The following is a 13,588-nucleotide window of genomic DNA, read 5'->3' as shown; positions in this document are numbered from 1 at the left end:
ATATATAGACATATATATATAGACATATATATATAGACATATATATAGACATATATATAGACATATATATATATAATAGTCACACACACATACACACAATATATACGCACACACACCATAACCTCTTCATCCATTTATCCAAGTGACTGGAATTTGAATTCAGGATTCCCGACTTCTGAGATTTTTTTCTGTCAGAGACCTGTATCACAGGACTCCCGGTGTATATTTATTCACTCACTATTCTCATTCATCAATCCCGTATTCTGAAAATAGTTACTGAGTGCCTCCTCCACAGCAGACACTGTCCTGCCATTCTGACAAGAGAGTAGTGAATGAGGCACAAATCTTTGACCTCACAGAGTTTATAGTTTGACAGGGATGCAGGTAAGTAAACGTGGTTGTTGAATACTTCCTTGAAAATATTAGATCTAATCCTTAGCTCAATTGAATAACCAACTGAAATTATTTTTCCCTTGTGGTTGCCATAATAATACAAGGACTGGTAGTAATTATTGTATAGTTGCAGTTAAAAGTATCTTACACCAGTCAGAATGGCTAAAATGAACAAGTCAGGAAACAACAAATGTTGGTGAGGATGCGGAGAAAGGGGAACCCTCCTACACTGTTGGTGGGAATGCAAGCTGGTGCAGCCACTCTGGAAAACAGTATGGAGGTTCCTCAAGATGTTAAAAATAGAGCTACCCTACGACCCAGCAATTGCACTACTAGGTATTTATCCCAAAGATACAGATGTAGTGAAAAGAAGGGGGACATGCACCCCAAAGTTCATAGCAGCAGTGTCCACAATAGCCAAACCATGGAAGAAGCTGAGATGTCCTTCAACAGATGAATGGATAAAGAAGATGTGGTATATATATACATTGGAATATTACTCAGCCATCAGAAATGATGAATACTTACTGTTTACATTGACACGGATGGAACTGGAGGGCATTATGCTGAGCAAAATAAGTAAATTGGAGAAAGACAATTACCATATGGTTTCAATCACGTGTGGAATATAAGAAACAGTGCATAAGACCATAAGGGAAGGGAGGGAAAACTGAATGGGAAGTCACCAGAGAGGGAGAAAAACCAAGAGAGACTCTTAACTATGGGAAACAAACTGAGGGTTGCTGGAAGGGAGGTGGGGGGGGGATGCGGTAACTGGGTGATGGGCATTAAGGAGGGCATGAGATGTGATGAGCACTGGGTGTTATATGCAACTGAGGAACTGCTGAACACTGCATCTGAAACTAATAATGTACTATGTGTTGGCTAATTGAATTTAAATTAAAAAAAAGGTAATGATATTTCAAAAATACAAACTCCAGTTCACAACCTTCGGAAAACTTGAGCCACAGAAAAAGCTGGATTCTGTAGCAATGGTCAGTATCTTGCTCTAGCCGACTCTTCTCGCCTTACCTTGCCAGCCCAACGAAGGGCTGGAAACCCAGCTCTGTTCACTTACAGAGTGAGCGATTGGGACAAAATGACTTTACTACTTTGAGAATTATGCTCCTCATCTACAAGAGTCAGGTTCCTCCATGGGTCCCCAGATGCAGACAAATATAGGGACTCAATTATCATGGGGCCAGAAGGCAGGCAGACTCCCGATAGAGATCTCTCCATCTTCTAACAGCCCTCTGGCCCCTCCGGGGTACAAAGAGGACCTGGGTAAAAAAAGAAATGTGCAAATATCATCATTCATGCCTGAACAAAACACATTGGTAGCTCTAAAGAAAGAGGGAAGTGTTCTGATCTAAATCTGCTTCATGGAGGACATGATATTTGAACTGGAGCTTGAGTAGACTTTGGAACAATGTCTATTCAAGTGAAAGTGGAGAGAGGAAGGGGTAATATGTGCAAAATGGCGGAGTGAAAGTGGTGCCGATCACAGGCCAGGTACTGTGCGAGGCACAGGGGTATATGGAGATGGATGAGGCAGAATCCCTGCCTCAAGGAGGCTCTGTGGAGAATGTGCAGAAGAAAGGGAACTAGCGCTTTTGAGCAACTAGTAGGTGCATTTCCTTCTCGTTTCAAGAATTATTTGAGTTTGAACTACACAGAAGAGAACACTGAATCTGGGTTAAAGGACTGGGATCTCAACCCAGATCTCTTAGACTCCCAAACCGAAGCTAGCTACAACTGCTGTGAGTTGTTCCATATTCACTGTCTTGAAGCATCTCAGCGTTTTGTGTGTCTGTTTCCCTGTCACAGGTATTACCAGCAGAGATATCAAGTCATGCTTTGGAGGTTTTGTGGGCATTGGATATGACTCTTCAGACAGGATACAAATTGGAGGGAAGTTATCAGGGGAACGTTGTAAAAGATTTGGAGGTGGCGACACTAGTAAGTATTGAGTAATGGGTCTCCCAAAGAGCAGCTGGACTTTTCCTTGGACACACACTCAGGGCATGAACATGACTTTCCCCCTCAGTTGATTCCATTTCAGTCAATGCTCACGCTGCGCGGGTGCTCAATACCCCAAAAAGCAATGACTAGTTGTGGCTCTATTTTGAATTCACCATGGGCTGAGATCACCTTAGAAAGACATGATTTGGGAACATATCCCCTGCTAGATTTTGAGCCCTAGACGAAGATCTAAGAAAGGACTGGGATGAAAGGAATGTGTAGACAGAACCTGGGTAGTTGACTGTTGAGATGAAGGCGCCTTGGGTTACAGTCCAGAGGGAGGAGACGAGTCTTCTGAGAGAGAAGAATATAGTTGTTAAGGGCAAAGAACAATTATTAGAGAAAGACTGTACACAGATATCTTGTGGCATTTCCTGAACAAGTCAGTGTGAGTGCTCATGCATGCATTCATTCATCAAATGTATTGGGTATTTTTTTTTCAGGTGGGAGACACAGAGGATGCAGGGATGATGAAACAGTTTATAGTATAGTGGATGAGGTAGATATGAAACAGGTTTAAGTTACTCCCATTGTGTTAGGCTACTCATGCCTCAGGGCCTTCAGTCAAGTGATTTCTTCTCTGTGATGCCCTTCCTTCCTCTCTCCATTTACCTCCAAAAATTCATTCACTTTTCTAGACAACTCACTTTTCACCCTGACCACCCTCCCTCCTGTACTGTAGATCTTTCTCCGTGCCCCTTCTGAGCCCCATAGAGACATCTGTCACAGCACCTCTGATATTTAATTAAGCCTAGTCAGCAGGTAGCAGGCACGGGGCATATGAATGAATAAATGCATCATGAATGAATCCTCATCCACTTTCCCATCCTCTCCCTCTGCCATGCTGGTGTGGGCTGGGCTGTCCTTCCCGGTTCTCTCTAATTCGGAAGATGGATCTATTTCTAGGCCCTGGTCCTTCTCTTCTGCTTTGTCCTACGGGTTAACTGAGCAAGGTAGAAGCATGGGAGACAGCTCTAAGGGGAGCACATGAACTCTGTCCCAGATCGCACTGGTGGGGCTTGCCAACCAGTCCTTTGGCTTTTTGGAAAATGAACTAATGCAGTTATCTTCTTGATGGCAGAAAGCGACATGCAGGCCATGGCTGTGGAAGACCTCATTTCTCGGGTTCGAGGTGGCAGTTCGGGCTGGGGCGGCGGCTTGACTCAAAACGGGAGCACCATTACATATCGCTCCTGGGGGAGGTCATTAAAGTATAATCCTGTTGTTATTGATTTTGAGGTAAGTCTTTTCGCACTTGAAGGAACTCTACGTCCATGAGGAATGAAAGTGAAGCAGACCAGATCATTTCATATTTCTTATTATGAGCCCATCAAAGAGCAAGATGAAATGTAACAGCACACTGATCTGGTGCCCTCCCCACGCCTGACTGTAGGGAGTGTGTGACTTCAAGCCCAGGCCACAGGACCACTGGGAGCACAAGCTTACCATCTGAGCAGAGCCTAGTTTTACACGAGTAGTCCCAGCATTTCTTCAGCATTAGGCCATATTAAAAAAACAGGAACTCGCATTTAGACAGAAAAGACTTTAAAATCACATTTGTTGAAGTGGGGGTTGGCAAACTTTTTCTGTAAAGGAGCGGATGGTAAATAGTTTTGGCTTTGTGGGCCACATAAATCCTCTGTCATACAAATTCTCCTCCTTCTTTTTTACAAACGTTTACAGACATAATAACCATTCTTAGCTCAAAGGCCATCTGCCACTGCTCTAAGGGATCCCATCCCCTCATCACAATGAACCTCTGGTCCAGACGTGAGTCTCGCCATGGAAAAGATTAGGGACCCGAGGCTCCGAGTCACCAGTGAGCCATTTACAGTCACCGAGCTCATGTGTAGCTGCCTGGATTTCAGACCTTCAGACTTCCTAACCAGTTCTCACTTCCCTCTACCCTAGCCCCTTCCTTGAAGCCAGGGGGGGAGGGGGGCGGGTCCTTTGCTCCCCAGGGGAAATCTGGCAGCATCTGGAGATGTTCTGAGTTGTCACAGGTAGGAAGGTGCTATTGGCATCTACTGAGCAGAGACCAGGGATGCTGCTAAACATCTCCCAACACACAGGACAGCAGCCCCCACAACAAAGAAATGTCTGACCCCAAACGTCAATAGTGCTGAAGTTGAGAAACCCTGCCCTAAATCCCTAACCTCACAAAGGCAGTAAGATTGTACTCAAAGTGCAAAGGAAATGGATTGCTCTACCAGTCGTCTAACTATTTCTATTCATAGGCAAGGGCAGTCCATTTAGGAAAGAACTGTATTTTGGGCTTTTAAATAAAATATTGTTTTCTTGCCCATTTTCTCTTGACTCTTATCCATTTTCTACATATATTTAAAATCCCAGGTATGGATACATTGCTCTTCTTAAAATATATACCAACCAGTTGAACCCAAAAGTCTATTATAATGCCCTGCTCTCTATGAAGAAAGAGGTCAGATGGATTAACCCTGATTTCATTTCTTCTCCAATAAGTAAGGGACCATTTTCATGCACCTGTAATTCACATAGGGCCTGAAAATTGTTATCATCAAGCTATTAGTCATTTGGGCAAAAAGTGTAAAATTGATATCAGGGGCAATATATAAACTTTCATGGGCAAGAGGTGAACTTTGTGTTTGCCTTGAGCAAAGCTTCTAAGGGGAACTCTGATATTAATGATTTGGAGAAGACCAAATACTATCTTTGTGGAAAGAGAGCCTATGTTTGGGGTGAGAAAGATATCATTTGGATCATGGCTCGCCACCTTTTCAGTGTATAACCTTGGATAAGTTACTTTATTTTCTGAGCCCTAGTTTCCCAGTCTATAACATGGGGATAATAAAATGTTACTTCATAAGGTTAGGGAGAGAGTAGTGGGTACTTAGTGAATGTCAGTTGAAGAAACAGACTGATGGAAGCTAAGTAAGCTGGCCAAATACCGTAGCTGGTAAGTGGCAGAGCCCAACTTGAGCTCTGTCTGATAGATTCTAATACCCATGATCTCTTCATATCAGACTTCCCCCTGAGAGGTTTGGATTCGATGCATTAAGGTGCTGGCAGGTTACAGAGCAGGAAGGTGACACAGCTAGAGCTGTGTTTTAAAAAGAGGATGCTTACAGATATATGAAGAATGAATTGAAGGGCTGGGGAGAGAGAGACAGACAGACAATGGGCAAGGAGTCCAGCCAGGGGGTTATTTGGAACCCGACACTCAAGAGTGGAGACAACGTCTTACTCACTTATATGTCCCCATAGCTTAGCAGTACTGATTTATGGCAGGTACTTAGACAGAGTTAATATAGGAATCATGTTATGTTCTGATGCTGTGCTATGTTATATATTATTATGTGTTAGGTTATATCATGTTGCTAATATCATACCACTTGCCTTCTCTGAATCTGTTTTCTTATCTATAAAATGGGAACAAAACCATGGCCAACATCTTTTCAAGCTCTAAGATTCTTTTTCTCCACCCCTCCCCCCTCCTTAAGTCCCCATCTGCCCTTCCCAAGGAATGCTCCCTTTCCACTTGCTGTGGATTCTGGGAGTGAGGAGTGAGAGGCAGGGGACTGAGTGCTGAGCCCACCGGAAGGTCACAGGGAAGTTGCCCAATAGTCCCAACCTTCCCTGGAATTAAGAGTCATCTTTAACCAGGGTCACAGGGCAGCGCATCCTGCACTGACTTCCTAACAGTGGGGCCAAATTTTCTGAACTTCCAGTAAGTGGTCATCTGCCCCTGTCTGGCAGCCCAGCCAGTCCTGAAATGACCAGGCTGGTGACCTCCGTTGCAACCTGTGACCACAAACCAAGGTCTGTCTGTCATAGGTCTTTCTGTACACATTTCCAGGAACCCACTCAAGGCTACTGTGAGTGCCCTCTATTGACTTATGATTCTGGAGAAGTGAGGCTCAGTCCTATCTCTGAATTGCCCTGTGACAATTGTGTGTTAAAATATATAGTGTTAAAAGCATGCCAACCACAACCATATGTACATGCAATTTGAAGAATTTCGGCTTTTTCCCCCTATCATCACATCTAACTAATAAAAATGGTGCTTTACTTTATATTGTTCTTCCCTTCTGCAATGGGAGCTCTCATTCATTCCTTCTTTAGATCCTCATAAGAATTCTAGGAAGTAGGTTATTATTCCCATCTTATAGAAAATGAGGCTGAGGTTTAGAGACAGACAGGAAAGACCACAGAACTAGGACGGGAGCAGCATTTACTGAACTTTTACTCCGTGATAGGCCTCTCCCATCTATCAGCTTTCATCCTCACAGTAAGGTAAGAGGATTGTTCTCATTTTAGAGACGAAGAAGGCAGGCTCCCCGTCTAACCTGACAGATGACACAGCTGGAACTAGTAGGGCTGAGATCCGAAGCCAGATTTTCTGGTTCCAGATTCAGTGCTCTCTACCACGTCTACTATTTCCCAACCAAGGATCGATTTCGCCCCCCGGGGGACATGTGGCAATGTCAGGAGACAGTTTCGGTTTTCCCAACCAGAAGTTCTTATCAGCATCTAGTGGGTAGAGGCCAGAGATACTTCTAAACATCCTATAATGCACAGGACTGCCCTCCCCCACCAACAAAGAATTCTCCAGCTGGAAATGCAGTCATGCTGAGGTTGGGAAACCCTGGGTTATAGTCATTCCTGGAATGGGCCGTGGCCTCAAATGCAAATGACCCCCCCACACCTGTCCACACTGATACCAATAGGAGTGTTCAACACCTGCTGACATGACCACCTATAAGGTCTTTAATAATTCCTGCACTGAAGCTTAGCAATCAAAAAAAACAACCCCCCCAAAACCACACATAAATACCCATAATACTTTACCCTCTTCCTGCCTCCTAAAAGGGCTGGAGGGGGGCAGATGAGTTGACATAGATTGCTACTGAGCTCTCTTCCTCTGGGATTGGGGGACCACAGCTTTCAGAGCTAAGCAGGCCCGCGTACAGAGTGGCTCTTTCACTTAATTATGTGATCCTGACTGAGTCACTCAAACACTCGCAGTCTCTGGAGTCGAGTGGCTGTGGGTAGCCACTCCGGAGTTGAATGGTGGTGAGGATCTGATGGAGTGGGGTAGAGTTGAGTGTCTAGTTCTGTGCCGGGCACGTAGCAGGCCTTCCAGAGGCTTGATGGCCAGTTTTTGGGCTCTGGGAAGCTGGAGGCCCAGGGAGGTGTTCTCTGTTCTTTCTGCACCCACAGATGCAGCCCATCCATGAGGTGTTGAGGCATACGACCCTGGGGCCCCTGGAGACCAAACGCCAGAACCTGCACCGGGCCTTGGACCAGTACCTGATGGAATTCAATGCCTGCCGCTGTGGGCCCTGCTTCAACAATGGGGAGCCCATCCTCGAGGGCACCAGCTGCAGGTGTCAGTGCCCCCTGGGTCGCAAGGGCCTTGCCTGTGAGCAAATGGAGCAAGATGGTAAGGCCCATGCATCCTTACTCAGTTGCAAGCCCGGCCCCCCCTAGAGGGGCCAGCACAGAAAGGACCTTTGGGTTCCCTGCCTTTTCTTCCTGTGACCTCTTGCTTTATGGCTGATGCCCTCCCCCCACTGTAATGGTTCTTCTGCTTTCTCCCTGCTATCAAGACCCTCTCTCGAATGAGATCTGTTGTTTGCCAAGGTGTGTATGGACAGTAGGATTCATTTCTGGAGGGATATGTTAGTTTCCTAGGGTTACCATAACAAATTACCACAAGTTGGGTGGCTTAAAGCAACAGAAATGTATTGTCTGACACTTCTGTAAGTTAGAAGTCCAAAATTCAGGTGTATTGGCCAGGTTGGTTTCTTCCAGAGGCTCTGAAGATAGATCTGTTCTATGCCTCTCTCCTAGCTTCTGGTGGTTGTTGGTGATCCCTGGCATTCCTTGGCTTGTATGTAGATGTGTCATTCCAATCTCTATTTTCACATGGTGTTCCCCACTATACATCTCTGATTTCTCTTCTTATAAGAAAGCTAGTCGTTGGATTAGGACCCACCCTAATCCATCATGACCTCATTTTGATATGATATAAACTGCAAAGACCCTATTTCCAAACAAGGTCACATTTAGAGGTGATGGGAGTTTGGACTTGAACGTATCTTTGGGGGCACACAATTCAACTCATGACAAGAGTTAAATAGGTGGCATTATAGTGCAAGGAGCTATGGCCAAAACTCAAAAGGGCTGGGGCAAGTCAGGTTTCAGTGTATCGTGGTACAGCATGAACTAACTGGTCCCGGGGAAGAAAGCTCTCAAACAAGGATTAGAAATCCATATCCCTCACAGATGAGGACCTGGACGTGAGTCCCAACTACTTCACTAACTTCCTGTGAGACACTGGTGAACCATTTCTTTTTTCTGGGGCTCATCTTGCTCATTTAAGTTTCCTCTGAACTTCGAGAATCTCTAGCCCAAGAATTTAGCCCAAATCCTTATGATTTCAGTTTTCTGCCCATACAAAGCTTATATTGTACATGGAATGATGGCAAAAACACATGGGCTGCCAAATCAATGTATAAATCGGTCTCAACAGGCCAGTGCAAAGAAGATAATGTAAAGGGAAAAAAAAGAAAGTCTGGATAGGTACATCTAAGGTACTACTCTTAGGTCCATAAAACGAACTGTGGATGCCCATGGTAGATGGGGTGGGAGCCTGGTTTGAAAATGAGCTGATGGCAGGTTATAATTTCCTCACTGGGGGAGTAGTTCTCGACGGGAAGCAAGATGGCAGAGCTCTGGTGGCAGATAGGCCTCTGAATACCAGTGTTGCCAATTTTCATCTGAGAATCCCCTGAAAATAGGGATAGTATCAGTAACTTCCTCACAGGTTGTGTTGATGTGACCCTAGCTAACACACGTGGCAGGCTCTATTATAATATGTAAGAGGAAGAGATTGCTCTCCTGGTAGAGGGTCAATCTTGGTTTGGTGCCTCATCTAAATCCCTCCTTTGCTGGCTGAAGGGAGTGCAAATTAAATCCTGACAAGCTGCCTTGTATCCTATAGGAGGAATTCTGAGAGGGCTGAGCCAAGATGGTGAGTGAATCCCAGGATCCTTATGAATGAGGATGCAGAGAATAAAAAACAAGTAGACTCATTTCCAGGTCAAAGATTGGCACAGTTTCCTCATGGAAATTGAAAAAAGACACTGCCTGATGGGTGGGTAAACGGGGAGAAACAAAGAGACTTCTCGGGGCTAATACAGGCCAGCTCCTGGGCCCTGGGTTTTCTTGACTTTCAAGCAGAGTGTGGACTGGGTTTCAGCCCTCATGCACCTCATCGGCTAGGCAGCTTTTCCAAAGGGACCAAAGGTCATTGAACAGAAAGAATAACTAACCCTTATTCTGTGCCAGGCACTATCTCAACACCCCCTGGGCATGAACTCATCTTTTCCCCCAAGAATGTTGTAAGCACTGTTATTAGCCCCAATTCACAGATGAGGAATTGGGATAGGAGGAAGGTGACACACCTTTGCTCAAAGTCATCCAGCTGCGGAGTGTCAGAGCCAGGATTGGACCCAGGGGGTTGGACCCATGGTAGGACCCAAGCTCTTAACTTACATTCTACTGATGTACATCCTAAGAGTCAGGAAATTTCAGAAATGAGGGCAGAGAGTCTGAGATGATTGCATTGACTATTATTTTGGGGAGTGGGAAGGGAAGGTATGTCCCAGTCCATGCTTATCAGCCAACCTGACTTAAAGAGCCCTGCCTTACTAACTATACTTATGGCATGGGCCCGCAGTACCAGTGACTTGCTTGGATCCCTTGGATCCCTGGACAAAACTACAGAGGTAGAAAGGAATAGGGAGTGTGGGTTACCTAGTTATGCCTCTTCAATGGTCCAATGCTAGGTTCAGTTGCAGCCATGCTGAGTCGGATGTACACAACAATGGGCCCTGGGGAAGGGGGACATGATGCCAAGGATCTGGGGGGGGGGGGTGGCAGGGCACAGAGAATGGGTCCTCCTCCTCACAGCCCATTTCTCCTGCAAGATTACATCAGTCAATTGCAGGCAGCACACAGGTATTCCATTAACCTTGTTACAAGCACCGTGTGGACATCAGGTAGCCTTGGGGACATCAGACTGAAGTTCAGCCTGACAAAGATTAATTTGGTAAGGAAATCTAAGACTGGGCAGTCAGCTACCATGGAGACCCACTGACATTGATCCCTAAGGATTTTCCCTGCAAACCTTTGCCTATGGGGACCAAGTCATGGAAGTGAGAAAAATAGAGACAGGGAAGGCCGCTGTGGTTGTCCCACCAGGGAGTATAATTACAGAGCTCAAAGGGACCTGAAGATAATCTAATCCAATGATATTCACACTGGGATCTGAAGAAACTTGTGGTCTTAGGAGCTGCCCCAGGGGAGCAGGGCAAACGTGACAGACACCCTAGCTTCAAATAAAACAGCCTGACTTTCATCTGGCTGCCATATTGAGGTTCGTATAAAATTTCATTTAAGGGGGAAAAAAAATGATGGAAAAACCCCACCAGATTAGTCCAGCCACTTCATTTACAGAGGTGAAAACTCAGGCTGAGAGAGGGTCGGGCCCAAGGCACAGAGCCAGTAGGATGCAGCAGCCCCAGGCCAGGGGGCTGCATGAGTTGGCTTTCCAGAAGCAACCTGTGATCAGTGCCTATGTTTTCATGCTCTGTGCAGAGACTCTGTCACTCACTGTGGCCCCACTGTCAGAGTCGGAGGGGTCTGATTTGCAAACCCTCACAAAAGCCCAGCAAGCCTCTCGACAGGGCTGTCAGGCTGGCCCTTGTCTGTGAATCCTGGGCTGGGTCATGCTCCCTGCTCTTCACACCCTCCAGTGGCTCTGTGTCATTCTTCCAGAGGAGCGTGCCTTCCCGCATTACTCTGCTATCTCTCTTCCATGGAACTGCGCATTCCAATCTCATGAGATGGGCTCTCAGTGGCCTCTTCTCACTCCATCCAGAATTTCAAATTAAGAGCAAGGTGGCGAGCACAGAGGTCTTGGTTGGCTACACCAGGCATTTCCTCAAGGAGAGATTGTGGACCACTCCAGGGCAATGGGATGGGCCTCCCTCCTGCTAGTCTGAGCTGCTTCTTGTATGTTAACCTTCTCCTCCCTTGGGAAATTATCTGTGCAGGAGCCAAGGCAGATGGTCGCTGGAGCTGCTGGAGCTCCTGGTCTGCTTGCAGAGCAGGCACCCAGGAAAGGAGGAGAGAGTGCAATAACCCTGCACCCCAGAACGGAGGCGCCTCATGTCCAGGGTCTAAAGTGCAGACCCGGGCTTGCTGACGGCCTCTGGGCACCGATGCCGTGGATGTCACCCCCTGCACCGACCACTGGCTAAAGACTTCTCTCAGCTGAGGGAAAATGCAAATCGACATGGACTTCTTCTCTGTCCTGCCAACTCCTGGGCCCAGGACTGGCCTGCGCCATCTACAACGAACTAACTGTCCTATTATTCTAGACGTTCAACAACTGGGTGCAGGGCATTAACTAGGGGCTCGGTCCTGCTTACAGCATCTCAGATCATCCAAAAAACCAAAAAACCAAGAGAGAAATCTCAATCCATGCCCTAGAGGGATTTATAGGATGTTAGAGGTATGAGGCAAGCAGATGCTGTTGAAACAGTCAATGGCCAATAAAACAAACCATGATGCGAATTATTTCAGTTCTTTGAGTACAATATTTGTTCATTCATAGAACCATTACTAGACGGTAAAATAAGCAGGCACACTGAAATAATGAGAAAAAATGAAGACTGACTTGAATTCCTTCAATTTTCCTTCACCTGGATTCAACAGTATTTTCCTTTATTCCTTCACTTAATCTCCCTTGGCTAAGTTCTTACCACAAATAACACATTTCCCCCAGTTACCATCTCACACTATCCTTTTCCTTTGTTGCATTTTTCACAGTTAATAATTCTATATTTGCTGCCATACGTCCTGTGACTATTTATGACCTGTCTCCCCTGAGATGGTAATCGTGAGAGATCAGCTTTGTTTGGTTCAGCACTGTATCTGAAGAGGCCAGCGCTGTGCCTGGAACTGGGAGGGACCTAACAAGCATCCTTGGATGAAGTGAGGGACCAAACTCAAGAGTCAGTTCAAACATGTGGTCCAGATTGGTCAGCTCTCCAGACTGGAGCATGGATCTGGAGGGGCCAACCAATGCTGATCAGTGTACCTTCCCTGCCACCTGTGGGAGAGCCAATCACACCAGCCTGCCTCAGTATCCCCACAGCACTCCAGTCATGCCTCAAATAGAGAATGTGTTATGTTGCACTGACTTTTCTGTTTACCTCTAAGTTTCTCCTATAGGTTGGTGACTCCTTGGTGGTGGAATGTGCCTTTCCAGTAGGGACAAAAAAAAAATCTGTTGATTGATATATATTGGTGTTCCCTATCTTTCCAGAATCCTCAATCTTTTTATGGTAATCATAAGACATATATACATGAAACAATTAGAAGGGGTTTTAGGGACACAGGGAATTAATTGCTGAGTTAATGCCGAAGTAAGTGCCAAAGGAGACCAGGTGGGAGAGAGATTTACCTTACCTTGTGTGTGTGTATTTCATATGTGGAATGGGGCTTGACCCAGACCTCGAAGGATCATAAACTAGGCACAGAGGGAGGAAGCCTTTAAGACAGAAATTCAGCATGTAACAGAATTTGAAGGTGAGAAAGAACCTTGGAGGCATGTGCAAGTGCACATGTTGGGAATGGAGAGTGGGGAAGAAGGTGAAAGTAAATATGTCATATAAAACAGCACAGTGCCTTGTTGCACATGGAATTATTAGCATCACCCTTATTATTACTATTGTTACTGTTATTAATTAAAACATAGTTTGGAAGTTTCATTTCTGAACTCATTAGATCTACCATCTGAAAGAAGAAGACTCCTTTATTGCTTTTATCCTGTCATTTATTTGCTTTTTCCTTTTGAAGTTAATTTACGTTAGTAATTAATTTCCATTCATTATTTACTAGAGAGCAACAGTTACATGCTCGTAACTGACGGAGGCCGAGTGCGCAATTTACAGAGGACATTCTAGCTTGGTCTTCATGGAAGTGGTAATTCTCAAACTCAGTTGCAGAGTAGAATCGGTTGGAGGGTTTTGAAAACCTTGACGTCCAGAGGCTGCACCCCAGACCCGTGAAATCCAAATGTCTGGAGGTACAAGCCAGACAGCAGGAGTTTTAAAGCTGT

At 45.5% G+C, this 13,588-nt stretch overlaps 1 protein-coding gene across 1 annotated transcript in view; it reads left to right on the top strand.

Moving 5' to 3' along the window:
- C8A (complement C8 alpha chain) overlaps nt 1–12,347 on the top strand; it is a 62,427-nt gene extending 50,080 nt beyond the window's left edge. Inside the window, exons 8-11 of the mRNA XM_035020157.1 lie at nt 2,221–2,352; nt 3,497–3,654; nt 7,615–7,837; nt 11,517–12,347. Of these exons, the coding sequence (XP_034876048.1) occupies nt 2,221–2,352; nt 3,497–3,654; nt 7,615–7,837; nt 11,517–11,668 (665 nt within the window). The 3' untranslated portion in view covers nt 11,669–12,347. The remainder of the gene's footprint in view (nt 1–2,220; nt 2,353–3,496; nt 3,655–7,614; nt 7,838–11,516) is intronic.
- The last annotated feature ends 1,241 nt before the right edge of the window (nt 12,348–13,588 follow it).

This window comes from Mirounga leonina, unplaced genomic scaffold (genome assembly GCF_011800145.1).
Source record: "Mirounga leonina isolate KUSES-001 unplaced genomic scaffold, KU_Mleo_1.0 Mir_173, whole genome shotgun sequence".
Taxonomy (NCBI): domain Eukaryota; kingdom Metazoa; phylum Chordata; class Mammalia; order Carnivora; family Phocidae; genus Mirounga; species Mirounga leonina.
Note: the sequence above shows the minus strand (reverse complement) of the source record. Positions and strands in the feature narration are given on the sequence as shown.